At 31.4% G+C, this 20,353-nt stretch overlaps 1 protein-coding gene across 1 annotated transcript in view; it reads right to left on the bottom strand.

Moving 5' to 3' along the window:
- LOC143195759 (uncharacterized) overlaps nt 1-19,879 on the bottom strand; it is a 257,592-nt gene extending 237,713 nt beyond the window's left edge. The window contains exon 1 of the mRNA XM_076403199.1: nt 19,731-19,879. Within this exon, the coding sequence (XP_076259314.1) occupies nt 19,731-19,752 (22 nt within the window). The 5' untranslated portion in view covers nt 19,753-19,879. The remainder of the gene's footprint in view (nt 1-19,730) is intronic.
- Between the last annotated feature and the right edge of the window lie 474 nt (nt 19,880-20,353).

The following is a 20,353-nucleotide window of genomic DNA, read 5'->3' as shown; positions in this document are numbered from 1 at the left end:
CACGAGCGAAGAAAAATTTTCTATCACAAGAGCTGATTTATGTCGAAGTTAGACTAATTTAATTACTATTCAAAAAGATATATAGCTGAACACTTATAAATTCTGAAATAATTTGATCATTCATTATTATCAAAAGCAATCATTTCTAATATGTGTAAAATCAAAATACTGAATATATTAATCTTTTTATACCCTATAGATGCTTGACCCTCCTATCAATGACGCATATTTAGAAAAAAGCCAAGCAAATTTTATATAGACAACTGTGTTGGGAATTATTTTTCAACAAAATTACAATTAGGTTAGGAGATTTAGAAGAAACTCAAGAACTATTAAGAAAGCATTAAGTATCATTTGACCAGCAAATTTAAATAAGAGAATTAGTCAAGGAAGAATTATGTTAATATAACTTTTATATTATAATATAGTGCTAAAAACTCTGGCCAGTTTACATCCCAATATTTAACGTAATTTTATTGCTGTGACATAACGGCCCGAAATGTTTGTATCAAGAATGTCTAAGAAGGAAAATAGTTTTATATAAACTAGCTGCACCTAATATACAGCGAAAATAATATAAAGACCGGGCAAATACACAATACATATTAACAGTTTCCAACAAAATATTGTCTCATTCTTGTACCAAAATTGTTTTAATTTGTTTCAATGCTGTTGGAGATGGAAATCATCAATCACTCTATGTTCTCCGTAATCGATCAGTTGTATTGAATTAGCCATGGAAGATAATTCACATATTTAATAAAATTCCTCAAACTATGATCTCATCCAGCTATTCATTCACCGTAATACGTCAAGTGATAAAAATGCAAGAATCAGCTCAATACAACGATATTGCAAACCAAATAATGTCGAAATTAAAGTGATGTAGAATTAAAAATTCATCAGAGAATACCACATTTTTCCAATGAAATGTCCAGGTTTTTAGTACTTTGTACCAGTTTTTTCGCAATTTAACGTCGACCCTCATCTTATAGAGGATTTCACAATTTTCGCCGTTCTAGGAAGGGTAGCTTTGTGTAGCTCCGGTCGTACTGTTTTCATCAAAACAGTCGCGATAGTTTTATGTTGTTCACCGACTATCGTCGTGAAACTTTAAATTACGATTTTCACTAATCGCTTGTTCAGACTATCCTAAATTAAATCGTATAATACACAAAAATATAATCCAGAAAACAGTGTGTCATGTACTATATTGTATTTTGTTCGTGTTATTTTATCTATATACTGTACAATAAGATTCCAACTTTGATTTTTCCTTGTATTAAATCAGAACTAAATATTTATCAAATAATCATTAAATCAAAATGTTTACTACAAGATACTAAGGTTAACTATAATTCTACTACATATACCTCATTAATGATATTATGGAAATTTTATTATCATAGTTGCAAGTAACGTATAGCTTAATTATTATTAGCTTAAAATAATTAAGCTTAATATTACTAAAAGCTATATTACTGGCTATAAAAGACAGTTAAAATATAAAATTTATTATATTAAAAATCGCGTTCCCGAGAAAACCATCATTTGTACGGAGTTCATAAATTTTCTAAAAGCCACTCTAGACATCACATGTAGTAAAATGATGTATTCCACATACAGCGCTTCAAACTGCGAAACAGGCAAAATATCTAGGGAATGTCGAGGATGAGGGGGAAACTTCATAAACCTTTCCGTTCGAGTTCAACCTGAGGTACCTGTTCGTTGTGTGGTCTTGCATACATCGTTGTCTGGTAAGATGAACTGGAATTTACCGATACAGTTAAAACAAATATAGATGAGAAGTTTTTCTGCAGTGTGTATTTTAGAATGTTTTTCTTTAAATTAAATTTTAATTGATTTTATTATGACACTCTAATTCAAACACAACTGATCTAAATATATCTTGACATGGAAGGAGTAACGTATTTTATGTATATATTTTATACCATGTCACTATAACTAATAATTATTAATTCTATCTCAGAGTAGGAAAAATGTTCTCTTATATGGAATATATAACATATTTTCGAACAAAAAGACTAATAATTTTCAAGAAAATAGAAAAATTTATTTATTCGTTATATTGGCCATTAGATTATAACAGGTCAATTGAAAAGACCCCGGGCTGCCATAGTAAAACATTTTTTTTTATGCAAAATTATTTTTTTTATTCAATATAATTCCCTTCAATGGTGATAGACTGATTATAGCTACCCTCTAACTTTTCGATACCATTTTTGTAGAACGATTTGTCCTTTGCTTCAAAATAGGCCTCAGTTTCGTCGATCACCTCTTCATTCCACGAAAATTTCTTCCCAGCGAGCATTCTTTTGAGATCTGAGAACAGGAAATAGTCACTGGGGTCAGATCTGGAGAATACAGTGGGTGAGGAAGCAATTCGAAGCCCAATTCATGGATTTTTTCCATCGTTTTTACTGATTTTTGGCACGGTTCATTGTCTTGGTGAGGCAGCACTTTTTTTTTCTTCAAAATGCGGCCGTTTTTCGGCCATTTCGTCCCTCAAACGGTCCAATAACGCTATGTAATAGTCGCTGTTGATGGTCCTTCCTATTTCAAGGTATTCAATGAGAATTGTTCGATGCGCTTTGAAGCGGGTTCATCGTGTTCAATCCACTCGGATGACTGTCGATTAGATTTCGGAGTGAAATGATGGAGCCATGTTTCATCCATTGTCACATATCAATCGAAAAACTCGGGTTTACTATGCTTGATCATCTTCAAACATTGATCCAAGTAATCAACTCGTCGTTGTTTTTGGTCAAAAGTGAACTCGCGCGGCACCCACTCAGCACAGAGCTTTCTCATACCCAAATACTCGTGAATGATTGATGTACACGTTCATTTGATATCTTTAGAGTGTCTGTTGTTTCATCCAGTTTCAATTTACAGCCATTCAAAATCATTTTATGGATTTTTTTAATATTTTCGTCGATTCCCTTTTGGGCGTCCACTGTGTTCACCATCTTCGGTGCTCATTTTACGACGTCTAAACTTAGCATACCAATCCTTGACGACTGACTTTTCTGGGACAGTGTTGGGAAACTTGGCATCAAGCCAAATTTTTGCTTCAACTGTATATTTTCCCTTCAATAATCTATATTTTATCAACACGCGAAATTCCTTTTTATCCATTTTTTTACAATAACAAAAGTTGCTTCACTCAAAATGCTATAATTTACAAACTAATGATCCAACAGCTGTTAAATGTATACACGCATCTTTTGAGGATTAGGGCTAACTGAAAAACATATGGATTTAATACTAGTAGCGCCATCTATGCGTCAGGCCAGGGACATTTCAATTGACGTGTTATACATCTTTCCCATCTTTCAGGCAATTTATAGATGCCATTCAAAAAAAACTGTTTGTGCTATAAGCAAATTCATTCACCGAGCCATTTTCAGCGACAATTTTGAAGAAACCATTTTCTAACTTTTTCAAAATTGGCGAAATGCGGCTCTGCAAGCGCGTGTCTCAAACTATGTGCTTTCAATGCTTCCTTGACCAGTTATGCTTTGTGAAACGGTGCTTTCCCGTATTGTAAAATCACTTTATGTGTCTTTGGGCGCATTTTAGACATTTTTTCGATCAATGAACAGTTCAAATTGATTATTTGTTATTGATAGTAATCACTATTAACTGGTTTCGACCAGGTTTCAATAGTTCGTAATACACCACGCCACTCTAGTCCCATCAAACACAGAGCATTGTCTTGCGACCAAAACGATGTGGTTTCTTTTTTGGTTAATCTGGTTTGGCTTTCAGAATAGTTTCCAGGTATGTAAGTATGTAAATTATGTCTAACAAAACTGATGCTAAATGACTTAAGTTTATGTGTAACTGTCACAATAAATTATCATATATAACTTTCTTTCTAGATTATCTTTTCAGGGAACAGTAAAAGCAGTATATTTTTCAAATAGTCCAAAAACAAACTGAATTTAATTCATCATAATTAAATTCATCGTATTTGTTACTGTCTTCAGATATCCCTTATATCTAAAATTTTCTTTATTTTTATATGTTTAACAATAGGTTCTTAGAATATTATATTATAGACTTCTAAGTCATTGTTATACATGACTTGAAACTACCGCTTCTAAATCTTCTAAACTATTGGACAACTCAAATCCTAAAACTTCTTCCCAGTACGATTCAAAAAACAAACCAGCACTTGGAACTCTTTTAAGGTATATATTTTATATAATTCGATATGTGTTTTCCCAGTTATTGGATGCTAAATATCTTGTCATCTAACTTGGAAGAGACGCAAAATATAAATCAGTTAAAACTAAACTAAACCAGAAATGTTGACTTAATGAACACTCCTTGAAGTTATTATTAAACATTAGGGTACTGCTGTAGTATTTTTAAAGTCGTTTTTTCATTCGTTCAAAATATTTTTTGAGGGCGGAATGTTAGCAGACAAATATTTCGTAAAATAATTAGAAAGAACCAATTTTCCTAGAACCTAGTTTCTTCAGCTGAAAACGATTCCCGCAAATATTATCTAACACGCTACTGTTGCCAAGTGGAATTCATGAAGAATATGTCCAAGATTTTTACATTTTATTATTTGTTGATCACAGTAAGTAAAACAAAAACTCTCCATACTCCTTTGATTTTACAGAACCATACATTAAATAATTATAAATTCAATATATAGGTTCTTAGAATTTTATACTATAGCCTTCTGAGTTATTGTTATATATGACTTGAAATTACTTCTTCTAAATCTGCTAAATAACTATTAATTAGTATTTTATTAATAATTAAATTAAAAAAATATTATTGTATTGCAGTTCGGTATTAAGTTTAGATAAATTTAAGCTGAAGAACTTGTTTCATAACCGTAATTTGTGACAATAGAGAACAACATAAATTGGGTTGAAATGACTAAATGGGTTTGTGATGTTTTATTCGAAAAACCTTCAACTCGCGTTGAAATATATCTGACTAGAACTGGAAAGCCATCAGATAGCATATTTGCATTGACCTATTTTATACAGTTTTTTTTAACAAATTTGACTGGAGGGGACGAGTTTTCGCACAATTAACGATATTTACCACTTTATCAAGAATTTTCTTTAAATCACATAGCACATGCGTAACATGCAAATGCGTACATGCAAAATGCAGCAAATGCTTATACATCCCAGATCAATACTTTAATTTTTGGAATGGCGTTTTTTATCTTTTGTACCTTTGTTGCAGTCTAATTGCTAATACATATCTCCTAATCAATTTTAGGTATATGAAGTTCTTAAACATTTATTCCACTAATAGTTATATGAGTTTGCAAAGAGATGTAGAGGCAGTACATTTATTTCGTTACATATAACAAAGATTTTTCTCACGAATACACGTAATATTATAAATCAGTGTACAATATCACTCAATGTGTAAGATAATTTTCAATATGATACAAATTTTTATGATACCGTGTTATTTGAATATTGCCCTGCCTCAACTTTATTTATTCGCTTCCCCATGTATACAACCAACAATTTCTAACATGCGTTGTAGTTCCTTCTATTCAGCCATAAGCATTCTATAATATCCAGCAATTCTGTCACCCATCAGGAATAATGCTTCTTATGTTGTCTAATTTTTACAAATTTATACACACTCACACTATGACTTAATTCATAACTTTAAAATTTAACTTTGTGTGCGAGATATTAACATTAGTTCTACAATAAACGAGTTACTTGTTGCAATTTTTCAATGTCTGATTGTTAATGACTGACGAAACAATATAAACTACTGCTCAATGAAACTGTGATTGATTAAACTCTCAGACTAGACAGGCGTACTAATAGGCTTAGGCGATTCACCTTGAACTGATTTTTTTCGTCAATTCGCTACAAGAGAAGGTTAAAGCACAATGGAAATAATGAGCGTCGATACACAAAAGCGGGAAAAAGGGTCGAGAAACAAATAAAAGTGTTTATTTTAAACGATTCTATTGTGTTCTTTCATCTAAGCGAATCAAATATTGGTTATTTTTGAACGAGGCAATTTTGCAAATAGCTTTATTAGTTTATATCGCGAAATTTAAAAACGCATTACGTGTTTATTTAAATTTTCATTTTTATCAATATATATTTATATTTTACTTAATCTGCAACAAAATAATTCAAGCTGTCATAATATATTCAAAAGTATTAAAGGTTAACTTAGCCTAAAGCTGTTGATATCACAATGATGAGGGCAGCTATTTTTTAGATTTAACGGTTTAAAGGGCAAAATATAGAAATAAATAAAATAAAGAAGTTCGGTTAAACTTTAATATTTTATTTCTTTTATGTTCTAATTGAAAACACGACAGCAATCTTGCATCAGCAATATTAATATGACTGTTATTTTCCAGGATGAGAAGTTTCAACAAAAAAAAAATTATTGTTTTAAAAAGAATTTAGCTCTAGCACGGAAATGGTTATAAAAAATTAATAATGAGAAGTTTCAGGAAGCCTTCTACGAACACCCACAGGAAGTTTCCGAACAACGAGGTTTATTATTTGCATTTAACTGACCTGATGATTATGGGCCCTAATTTGAAGTATGATACCAAAATGCAAATCCTAATTGCAATTTGAATAGTAAATCTTAATCAATAATTAAATTGTAGACGTAATATGTGTATATTCAAGGATGATTAGTCCTAACCTAAAGAAAAGGATAATATGTCTACAAGTTAAACAATGGAATCAGCAGTTACTCTGCTCACATAAGAAATATAAGTAAATATAATTATCATATTTTTTTCAAATAATGTAAACTGAAAGTTTTGAAAAATGAAAATTATGATACAATACATTATCTTACTGCAGATGTTTTGTAAACGGACTAACAAATGCCTTCAACTTCATGCTGATAAGAACCAAAGAGAATAACACTAAAAAGACTGAGAACTACGGCATATACAGATAAAATTGCAAAAAAAATTATATATGTTTTTATGAATCTGCTATTAGGTTTTATTACTTAAATGCTATGTAACGGTACCAGGAATCTATTTTAATTAGTTCGAGTGGGAATGTATTTCTATATTTTTTTATTTATTGAAAGAGAATGTGCATAACTAGATATAACTAAAATTATCATTCAGATATTATCAGCAAAAGACGATTTTTTTAAACGATTTATTTTGTACAATATGCTGATTAAAGGTAATGAAATAAGAAAAATTAGATTTTCCTTGTTCTGATATATGAAAAAAATAAATAGGATTGCAAAGAGCAAAGATGGAACATTTTGCATGGCTACATATAATATGCATAGTGTCCACTGAAGTACCTATAAAAATATATAAAGAAGGAAAAGAGGTTGTGTAATCAAAATTGTAATATATATTTATTAAATTCACATTATGTATATTTAAGTATATTTTTCACAAATATTTTTTTAATTTAATCAATTTATTTTATAATACTTATGGCAATAGCAATGTACAATTAGAAAATCCGTTACTAGTTGTCAGATTAAATGTTGTCCTTTGATGTATTTTGAAAATGTTAAATTCTATTTTTAATTTCTTTAATATTTTTAAATTATTTTTTTTATTTCCCACTGTAGTAAATAAAAACGATTTGCGCGCTCAGGTGGCTCGAATGAATGAAAGTTGGTTACAATTTTATTCAAGGGAGATCGCATTCTATTCCATGAATTGATCTATTCTGCGACTTGAACAAAAATTAAAAAGGTGCTCAAATCAGTAAGTGAGTAAGAGATTCGAAAGCTGTAAAAAAAGAGAAATAGAAAATGCAAAACAACGTATATATTTATTTTTTAAAGTTATTAACATAATTTCAGGATATATGATAAACATTTCTCCATATTCCATATTCCCGCGAATATTTATTACAGAAATTAAAGCGATAGATTCGCTGAATTCACCACACAGCTTCACTGGCAGAATCAAATACCGTTTATTTTTGGACGAGACGATTCGTGGAAAACAATCGACACACAATTAATAACCATTTTATCAGCAAATAGATAGTTTTGGTGTTGCAGGAAGTGCGTAAGCGACTCGATAAACCTATCGATTCCCGATGTTTATTAAAATAGTGTTTCCCCTGATAGAGGAGAATTGCCACCGACGCTATGTCTGATGAATAATGTGACCCGTCGCAGGTCCTGCGAGAGCCCGATCGCTATGTCTGCGAGAAAAGCCATCGGTCGATGGAACGGCACTATTCAAAATTTTAATTGTGCGACTTGTTAGGGGTTTACGAGTTTACCATTTGGGGATTTTACGAGGTCGCTTATGGCCCTTTAAGAATATTTTCAAATATTTACATTTTTGCCATTCCGCTTTTTATTTTATAATTTATTTAATCAGGCATAAAAATTAAAGTTAATTGGTGATTTCAGTTTTGTTACAGTTTTAATAAGTTCTAATAAATGTTTTACGTAAAACGAATTAGGGGCTTTAAAATGATAATGTTAAAATGTTTCCGATAACCCCATATCCATAACTCATTTTTGGAAACAATATAAAAAATAATAAATACTACACAAGATCAAATGGTTTGATCTTTTTAATCTGTTTCTATTACTTCGATATTGACATGTAAATGGAGTCTATCCTCATGTTTCCTTGCGATTCTCTTGATTGCCTGTCACTCAGTATCTGAAACTCTCAGTATAAGTAATCAATCCTGTAGTTGCATCTACAGTGCTTCCCAGGACTTCGTTCTGGAGAACTTGTATCTTATTCATATATCTTTTCACCGAACACATCCCCATAATTGAATTCAGTATGCCCATAGAGATTACAACACTTGCTTGTCTAATAGCAATTTATTATGTACTGATAACTGTGATTATATTCCAATTAGCGTATAAATTTTCCTCTATTTTAACACCAGTACTTTCCTCTTCGTTTTTACATATTTCTTCCAGCAAAGTTTTACATCAAGATGTATTCCAAGATACTTGCGTTGTATATACCATTGTTGCTATATTGACTTATATTATTATTTATTGTTCTTAGTGCTGGTGCGGTATGATATATGTAAGCTGTGTTGTTACTTTCGTTGTTTTTCCATTTTCCAGGGTGCAACAAAGCCGTCATGCCATACTCTTTAAGACCTGTCCTGTATCTAAGAATAGAGCTGACATAACTTTTTACCTTTATAGGCTTAATTATCAAATGTTATCGAGAGATTAAATAATGAACTGATTATGAATCTTCTGTTGAGCTTCGACTAACTTGTTAATCTCTCTTAAATTTGATTAGGTTTTGTAGAAAATAAATAGACCAAAAAGTCTCACTTTATGAGTTGTAGAATTCCTGTTCTTCACCATAGCCAGTAGCTTAAAATATATCTAGCATATAGTGGGGTATTCTATTCACCATATCAGAAAAGGTACCTCAAGGAGCGATTGGCTGGTGTTCAGACAGAGACATGGCCTGAAACGGGCATGGTCAGCCGATTGGGATACTTACTCGAAGAGAGAGTGGAGTGGAGCTAAGCATTTTCTGATCTTTCAGATATGTGGACTAAGATAACCATTTGTTCACAGGGTTTCGGATTCAAGTATTAATATTTCAGGATCTAATTATTTAGGTATGTTGTATTTTCAAGGTGGAATATATTTTCGAGACAGGGCGTATTTTCGGTATGAACTTTGACTCTTTGATTGTACTAATGTAGCAGTTTGACTGAGACGATGGATATAATTTTTTGTAGTATATTATATTTATTCATTAATTTAATTTGCATTAATTATTAGTTTACGGTTGTATATGTTGTATTAAATATACCAAGAGTTACATTCATCTTTCCTTGCATTCTCCCATTAGTCCCCTTTATTGGTGAATCAATAAATCCTCTTCCGGGTTTCGAAGGAGAGAGCCAAACCATCTGGCGCCTGTTGAGCCAAACCCATGGATTGCACCGACAAAGAGTGCTATTCGCGTGGCCTATTTAGTAGTTGTATTGAGATTTTGGTTGATGAATAAAAGTAGGTTACAGAGTCCTAACCTGATCCTTGCACAGGACCCCTATTATTTATTGATCAAAGAGCGAATAAATGCACTTCGTGACTTGTAGACTGTTGAGCTATAGTTAATTCATGTTATTCGTGGGAAAATATTAATACTTATGACTATATATGTTCGTATATTATTAATTATTTATTTGTATAGGCAATTAAAATTGATTTATATGGCATTGCCGCATTTTGGCACAAGCGCACTAGGAAAAATTAAAAAGGATTGTGGCCAGTCAACAAAAAACTACAATGGCTACAGTGACATTGTAAGATCTTTGAATCTGCTACTTTAATGCTCGTTTGATAGAGTCTCTTGGCATAAATCTTTACTTCAAATAACTGTATAAAAAATCGCCATATAATTTTAGATCATATGACCTCTTAAAAGAAAGAATAAAAACTATTTTCATACATCGATTTGATTACTTTATGAGTTATAGGCATGTAGTGATAATGCTGATACTACATATTTCCAGCACATCAATTTTATTTCATTTTTCAATCAATACAGGAAGACTGTGCTATAATGCTGTAATCTGAAACATCAGCGTTCCTTTCATAAGTTCCAGATTTTACTCAACAACCTGATTCCTCAGATCAAGTTTTTTAAACTTCGAATGCGGCAAATTCGATCATTAATGAAGCAATTAAGTTAAAGAAAGATTGTGTTTCACCACTTAAGATAAGTTCACTTGAACAATCAGTATCCATTCACTCATTGGATTCTTTTCGCGGATTGTTATAGTACATGATAATTAAGACGCAGATGCATATTTTTTAAATATGGGAAAATTATTTTAGTGACCTTATTATTATTGGATGGCCAAGCCGACCTAATGATGATCTGACTGATGACCAAAAATTTTGCCAATTAGTCCAATCTTCCTAAATTTCTCAATTACTCTACACATTTAACAATGTCGAATATTTGAATAATCGTATCCGAACATTTGAAGAACATTTGCGAAATATGAAATATTACAAGATATGAATAAAGATAATGAAATATTATTCAATAATCAAAACACCTAGTTTTCTGGTATAGTATTTCATTTGACTAAGCTCAAAATATCTAAATCCTTGCAGGAATGCCTACACTCTACAGCAAAAATGGCGACATATTCAAATATTGCATGAATTTTTGAACATCCTTAATTTATCCATAACAAAATATATTATTTTCAACACAGTGCTATAATCTAATCAAATTATAATATTAACATAAATCATAAAAAGGACAGGATTATTAACATTTTTGGAAAATTAGAATATTCTTATTAAGAAATCTGCCCAGAAAGTATCTATAACAACGTACCATAATTCTAAAGTGAAAATTATATCCTTAACATTGAACAAAATGGAAATAATTAAAAACAGATCCAGAGTGAAGTATTTATAAAGCGAAACCCCCATCCTCGAGATAATAGATGGAGCCTGAGTAAGAATATAAAGTAGCAGCCGCAAGATAAATATTCTATTAATGTCGCTGTTATAATAATAACAGAGCGTAAAGTATCAAAACCCATTACGAAAACTTAAACATGAAGTTTTATTTACTTATAATTTAGGATATTTCGGTTTACTAATGTGCCTGCTACAATAAAATAAAAAATATTCAGTAGAATTAAAAATACAAATAAGTCTCGATTGGTTTACATAACAATGTTGAGCAAAACCTTTTGAACACATTTTCGTCTGAGAGCAAATAGTTACTATATCCTACTGATGATCAAATTAAACCGATTTATGATTGATATCAATCAATGACATAGTATTAAGTTACATGAGATATTGTGTATTGATATATATCGTACAATTTCACTCAAAATAAGTACTGATCAGAAATAGTAATATCTAGAGGATATGTTGAATATGTTCTATATTAAATAAATAAATGAAATAAATTCTCCTATTTACCACCATATCGGTTTTTGTAACAGATTTCACTAACCACAAATATACAATTTCTTGATAGATATATAAATTTAGTATACCTGCATTAGCCTCAAAACTATAGAAGTTGTATTCCCCCAACATAACAGCCTTATAGATTTATAATTCTCTGCGTATGTCCAGTATTATGTACTGCCTACTAAACGGTATAACTGATACTTACATTTACGACACGCGTTACTTTTGTTGTTTCATCAGAATAAAAATTTCACATTTTTGCTACTAATGTAAACATGAAATAATGTGAAACGTTGTTTCGGCAATTAAAATATGACGACGTACATATGTTCAAATTCACATGTGGAAGATTGACATCACATATTATGAAGTGTAAAAACCTTTAGAAACCGTTAATACTGACTAAACTGAAACCGTTAATATTGTATACCTTGAACTGTATATTGAGAAAAATGTCCAGGGACAAATTACAGCGACTGCCTTATACCAAATGTATTGAGGTCCCTTATGTGGGGGATCTTTTACCGAACTGGTATTCTTAAGACCTAACTCTATCCAACTACCATATTTTCGAATCAATCAGGTAGGCGCTTGAAGAATCACTTTCAATGAAAAAGTTAGAAAATGACACGTTGAATGGTTTAGATCTTTGAGTGACCTAAAAGATAGATAATATCTAATGAACTAAACGGCTAATACCTTACATCAATACATTTTAACTACCCATTGTAAAGAACGTATTTTATATAGCGGGAAGGAATTAAAAACATAGTCGGCAAGAATTGTCATGTAGGTTTTCATAGATTTTATGAGAGTATCAGCTGAAGATCTCATAAAAACTTACATCCGACAATTTAACATAATTTAATTATCTTTTTGAACATTGTAAACCTATAAGTTTTTTGCACATGTAGCCCTATATTTTCAGTATTTTATTAGTATTAAGTTGCGTAAGAAATAATCCCTGTCGTAAAAATTAGAAGAACTTTTTTCTTAAATGAAAAATAAAGATTTAAGATTATCCCTAATTTAACGCGGTTTTATAGTTGATATTAAAAGTATGATTATCTCACGCAGTCTTAAAGTAATATATATTAGATAAACAACTTCTGATATTTTTGCCAATTTGAGTTCTTCATGGAATTGAAATTATTTTTCACATTTTATGCTTTGCTAATTAGAATAAGCCATAGACAAAAGGATCGATGTTTAATTAATACAGATAGTGTTAAAACATCTACCTATTGTAGAAGCACCTACCATTACATCTCAAACCGAGTACATATCATGCATATGAAACTTGTGATAAAATTAACTTGATATTTCTGCTAATTCAACTAATTTTACATCACAGTTTGGTTTAGTATCACGTTAGACAAAAAGCAAAACACATTAGAACCAAAATAAAACAATTATACTGGTTAGTCGGAAGATACTCCCAACTTGATCTAAAATCAAAGAGGTTGATGTATAATACAGTTATAAAACCAATTTGGACCTATGGCGTGCAAATATAGGGTTGCACTAAAAATTCAAATCAACTAGTCATACAACGCTGTCAAAACAAGGTTCTTCGATTGATTACCAATGCCTATCGCTATGTAACCAACGAAGAACTGCACGATGACCTAGAAATGCATTGCAATTGCATATTTAATAAAAACCTGTAAAATTATTGCTTATTTACCAAATACTGTAAATGCATATACATTTTCAACATAATTAACATCTTTTAATTTATTTATTACATTGTTACCACTAGTTGACAACTAACCTACAATAACTTAAATCTAGATATATCTATCTTAGTCTCAAGTGTAATAATGTTTATGTAATCACTCTAGTGTTTTTCTATTAAATACACCACACTGCGCTACACTACACAAGATCAAATTGTTTAATTTTTTGGATTATGTATCCTGTCTTGGTTTTATCCAAGAATTACATTACTTCAATATTGATATGAGAAAGGAGTCTATCCTCATGTTTTCTTTCAATTCTCTTAAATTCCTGAGTGACAGTCGGTATCTGAAAGTCTCAGTGCAAGCAATCAATTCTGTAGGTGCATCTACAATACTTCACAGGACATTGTTCTGGAAAACTTGTATTTTATTGTCAAGCGAAATGTCAAGTGATCTAAACTCATGTTTGGTATTTGATGGGATCAAAAGAATCTTATAAGGTCAAGTGAATAAAAGTATATATCAAAATAATTTTTAATCGGACCATTCCCGTCAACACCAAACTAGTTCAAGAATAATTGAAAACACTTAAATAAAAAGAACTTCTTTTGATCTCTAAACTTATACATACGTAAATTGATTGTTATCATTTACTTTACTTTCTATAGAAAGAAATGTCTCCTGTTCAACAAAATAAGATGCCTTCAATCAAAAAATATTAATTTTTTTTCCTATTCGAGATTTTATCCAAATAAACATCAGTTATGGTCAATTTTACTTGTTTCTAAAAATATATAGTAATCCCAACTTATGTGAAATCTGAAACTTCCCTTATAAAAGCACGGAACCGCATGAATGAAAAGTCTACCCCACTATTGATATTCACCAAACATTGCTCCTACCGACTACCACTTTTTCGGAATAATTTATGGCCTGTAGGAACAATACTTTACAAGGAGATTCAAAATTGGATCAAATTAAAAGACACTGATCGGGAAAAAGTTGTAAATAACGATGTGCATTACTTTTATTGAAATACATTATACCAATTTCTCAGGCCAGAGTAAAAAACTCTAAACTTATTTGAACAACTAATAATATCTCTTTTAAGAATAATAATGTATTATTAAAATACTTTTTGTTGGGATTACAGATAAGGGAATTATGAAATTTGGTTACGAAAACAAACATTGAGACTATGTACGAAAAGTTGCATCAGCCGTAACAGCCGTAGGAAATGTCAGTTGGTCCACAGCGGTAATTAAATTAATGGATGTTGTTGTAATTGAGTTGCAAAACTTACGGTTGTTAAAACTGCTCTTCCTTGCATACAGCAAATGGAAAGTAGAGATAAAGAAAAGGGCGGTGGTTTTGCAAGTTGTACGAATAAAATTATTCGCACTGTTAATGTTGTGACTAGAATTTTTAAGATTTAGTTTCGTACTTAAGTAGTTGTGCAGTAACAATGCTAGTGGTAAGATACAGCTAATTCATTACAGTTTTATATACAGGCCGTATCCATAAAATATAATTCGGATTCTTGTTAATATATAATTAAAAAATACGATAAGTTTTAATATGTGATTAATTAAAATACGCCTTTAACATTAAAAAAAATAAGTAACACATCAATCAGTAGGTCTCGGTTTGACATGTAGATGATACTACCTCATAACCTTACTAACCACTACAACGTGGAATTTACTTTATTTACAATGGTTGCAGCGAACAACCTTTTTTTATTTTCAAAATAATACAATGTGTCACGTGTTAATGAACTCAAAAATCACATCCAACGATTCTAGACTTGCCTGTAAATTGCCTTCCCTTTCAATATTCAGTATAGACTTAACCCCCAGTAACAAAATTGTGTAACATAAACGATAACTTATGTGCTACAAAAGTTGGTTATAACATTTAATATGAGATTTTCAGTATAGTTCTATACGAAATTAGTCCAATTGTCATTAGCGCAGCTTTCACATGAGGAGCAAAAGAGTGCATTGTCATAACATTCTGTGAGAATAGATAAGAGATTTAAAGATCCCCGTGAGTTTTCTTTTCTTTCACTTCGTCTTTACCAACCCTTTAAAATATTGAATTCCCCATCATATAAGGTATGAAGGGTATGGTTATTTTAAACAATTCTATCAAACCCTTGATGATGTGTTTAAGCATCCTGCCTAGATTAATGATCCTACAATAATCAGTATTGTTTTTCTTTAGAATCTTCTTTTTCAGCTGTCAGAAGTTAAAAAAACAGAAGTTGGTTCTACCTCATCAATACTTTTAAATCATAAAATACCTTGTTCATAAAATTCTATTCTTTTTATATTGGCATGATTACTATCACAAATCCGCAACTTACAATATTTCCTTTAAAGAGTATTAATTATAATATTACTAAGTAAATTACTGAGTAAAAATAGTTTGGAGAAAAACCAAGAAAGTTCACAGATTATAAATCAAATATTTTTAAGACATTCAAATCGTCGACTATTAGTCTCAAAATGTATACACTATTGTCAGTAACAAGTGATTGGTAGTTATAACAGATTCATCAAATACAGACCTCCAATGTGTTTGAATCCATTACACCATTTATAACCAGGTGTTATATTTTTACAAGGTTACCTTACCACGTCTTTAATATGTTCACATTATTTCAGTTTCGATATTGTATTTAATACAATGAACCGTTTCTCACATGACTATAATAGCTTAGAGAAATAATACGTAATAGTAAGTAATATACACTTTTAAAGCTACCAAATCTTAATACGGTTTTCGTTTCTTACAAATGTGATTGTGTCAAAAATTATTAAAATATATTATATATTTCTTAAGTTTAATATAATTTTAAGTTCGAAAGAATTTTAAAAAGCACTATTTTCGCATATCACAATTTAATATTATACGATACACTTTTTTCTTTTTAGCAATGTTTCTTAAAAAAACACTATTCCTTAAAAAAAAAGTTGGTTCGTTGTGATTGTAGACGTTTATACCTCAGCGTCTTAGCTAGTAATATTTTTAAACCTTTCATACAAGCTAAGCATGTATAAGCTAAAGGGTTAATTAAGGGTTAGTTAATTGCAAAAACACTCAATTCTGTACACAACACTTAATTCCTGTATTGTCAAGGAAGAATGTATTTAAATTGTATTCAAATTAACATAAATAGCGATTATTCGGTGTTTTAATAAATATTTAATTAGTAAAAGTCATTATTGGTTCAAACCTAAAAGCTATATACAAGGTATTAAATATATTCAAAGTCTCTTATAATTCAATAGGTATCGAAAACATCAACATTCAAATCTCCGTGCTGCATATATCCAGCTGAATTTGTGTGATGACCTGGCTCAGATTGACTTTAAATGTAACAGTGATTGGGGCTTATTACTTTTATTGTTCATGGAGAACGCCCATCGTGACTGCTCTTATATGCCTGGGTTAGCCTGCTGAAACTGAAACACGTTTATATCGATCCATTTTGGCCAATATAAACTGGTTATTATCATCTTGCAGCGTCTGTCGTTGATGAGATGAAGAGCACAGACCATTGATACTGGCCCAAAATCCACAACAAACAGTAATTATTTTGAAGGCAATACCACCTGCAATACTTTGTGTATATTGCCGTTGATTTATATATGGCAATTATGTTTACGAACATAGCCATTGTGACTGAATAATAAACATTTAATTAAACAGAAGCCCCGAAATGTTGGGTTCATATCGTTTTATGTTATTAAATAACTATTCTTTATAAAAATTAAACACTATCCTATAATATATCATATTATTTTTGGACCATTCAATGTATGAAAATGTATAAGATCTGTATCTATACTTTTGACACTCCGAAAATATATATAAGAAGACAGAAAAATTATGCTGCAATTTTGCTGGAAATTCAAATCATGAATCGCCACAGTAAGCTATAAAACATAAAAGATCAGACCAATATTTTATTTTTGTTTATGAATCTATACTAGACAAATATCAGACAGGCATGTCCCGTTCGGGTATTTTCCGTTGCTTCTTTTTTTTTTTCTAATGTAACATTAGGGAGAACGCGTGTTTTCTACTGGTCAAGGCATTTTCCATATCCTCCGAAACCCACTCAAATTTTTTGCTCCGTGCCATATTGGAAATAATATTGCCTACATATATCACAAAATCGCACGACTAGGAAATATCGATGCAATTTAGGATAATCTTGGATACAAGAAAAAAGATTTCAAAAAAATGTAAAATAACAATAATTTTTACTGTACCTAATATCTATATAGTTATTTTAAGTTAGTTCTTACCACAGTTCAGTAAATTTGGCTATTAAATCGTAATATTTATGGACCTGCAGGGAATTGACAGAATAATATGAGGACCTGGCATATGCACAATATTTATTTATTATTAAAGTGTTGTGTCTCCTCTCCATTTCTTTTTAGAGCAGCTGCAATTCTTCAGAATAGCTTTCAATAGAATATTCGTCCATTTTTATACCATAACATCTGCCATTTGCTTCAATGGAATGAAATTCTTGAAAATAGAAATCTGCTATCCATAACGATTATATTATGTGGAAGTCTAGCAATTATGCTGGCTAGGGAATGTTTGATGATATGTGGCCTCTAAAATCCCCCGCCCTTTTTTTATTTAGAAGCAATATATCAGTCAAGCTAAGAAATTAATCATTGAGGATATCGAAATATTCATTCGCCAGTAATCCGCCCAGTGATATCAATAAGAGGACCAGTTGAATATCACGATGTTGCCGCCCAAACCATAACGGAAACTCCCCAATACACAGGTGGCTGTGATGTCACATAAATCCGACCGTTTGTAGGAAATATTGTGAACGATGATCCATTGGTCCAAATTTTGTGATCATTTCACAACCTTCTTCGCAGCTTAGCTTTGCGTTAAACGGATTTTCGCAGTGATAACCCTTTTATGAATGTTAGAATTGTGGATTTCCCGCCATAGCATTACATAAGTGAGTGTTGGGTTCTATTAGTGTTGCGGCGTTAGTGTTATATTATCATATTTGGCATGTAAACATGCAGTGCACACGAACGTAATGTATATATATATATATATATATATATATATATCTAATCTAGTTATAGAGGGTGGTGTAGAATTTTCTAGAAATCAATGTACATTTAAAATACAGTCTGACGCCTTCTTTCTCTAGTATGGTATAATTTTAACGTCGATATATAGGTTTCAGCCGTTTGTTATTTATTTATCAGTTAGCAAACAGCTCTGGGATTTTCACAAGCCTTATATTTTTTCCATTCGCATATACCCTAAAAACATCTGTAGGTGGATTTTGATATTTAGTAGTTAAAAACATGTTAACTGAAATTAATTCATAATAAATTACAGTTGTGTTTACTAGAACATCATCCAGATAAACCAGATAAACAAAAATTGCCTGTTGATGACTGGAATGCGAACAAAATTTTTATATAAAAAGTTTATTCCCTTCTAATCAATCATTATATAGCATGGTGAATGTCAATTTTATTATATGATCCTACTTTTATTTTTATTCTTTACCTATTACTACAATATATTTGCCTTCAAAGTAAATGTACTTTGCAATATGGAAATATGCATAAACCTATGTAAGTTATATTAGACAACTTGGAAAATCATGATTCATTTACGATGACGATAAAAAAAGAAATAATATTGCCGCGATTCTGTTTTTTATTCTATTATATATACCTAACTAAATATAGATCTAACTAATTTGTTTAATTTAAATCCATTATTTTAGCAGTAACAAATATCAAATATAAAAATAAAACCATTAAACATTACATACACTTGCCTTTGCTGACATTATAACATATTTTGCCGAACATTGTAAATATGTGTGGGTAAGTTTAATTATAATAATATGGAATTATATAATAGAACCAATTAATACTGCACTGCGAACCAAAGTTGGCGGTGACAAAAAGAGTTTTTCGTCGTTCATCGACAAAAACAAATCAGCCAGAAATCGCAAGCGGGGGGGCAACAGCAGTTGCATAACCAAACATCTCGCATCAGACAACCGGGAGAAACAATTTTAAAACGAACCTGTGACGCTCAACAATGACATGCTCGTCTCCAGCTTCTCGGTGAAGGTGCCCACGATGGAGGGCGACTCTGTGGAGGTTCCTAGCACCAGGTCTAGCACACGCAAATCGCGCTCATATCACCAAGGAGGCATCGCGACGGCTGGCGTCGCCCCGTTAGGACGGCGACGTCCGACAACTGCAACAAGGTCGGCCATACTGGCCCCGGCCGTGGTGACGGTGCTCCACTATCAGTGGGGCGGCTGCGCGTTACCCACCCGCCCCGATAAAGCCCAGCGTCGGAGGCGGCTCGAAAGGAACTCGCTATCGATGTCGCTTTTAATAATTGACCGAGAAACCGGCGGCTTTCTGGCTAGCCGATTTTTAGTTTCTTTTTCCTTTTTGGTTATTTTTCGAATTCGGTTCGGTCCGAACCCCCGCAATCCATGCACGCTTACATAATTTCACTTCGCAACGTAGACATTAAAGAGAAATCGCCAACGCCATCTGTTGTTTGACAATTTAAATGCTTTGTTTAAGTAACTTTATTATTGGGATTACAGTACAAAAAATATAACTTCTAACTTCTGTACAATAATTCAACTATATTTAAATAAATACATTAAATGTACACGTCTGTTCTAC

Source organism: Rhynchophorus ferrugineus, unplaced genomic scaffold (genome assembly GCF_030347505.1).
Source record: "Rhynchophorus ferrugineus isolate W39M unplaced genomic scaffold, kcgeb_rfMv2 rfM4, whole genome shotgun sequence".
Taxonomy (NCBI): domain Eukaryota; kingdom Metazoa; phylum Arthropoda; class Insecta; order Coleoptera; family Curculionidae; genus Rhynchophorus; species Rhynchophorus ferrugineus.
The sequence above is the reverse complement of the archived record's forward strand: the minus strand, read 5'-3'. Positions and strand labels throughout refer to the sequence as shown.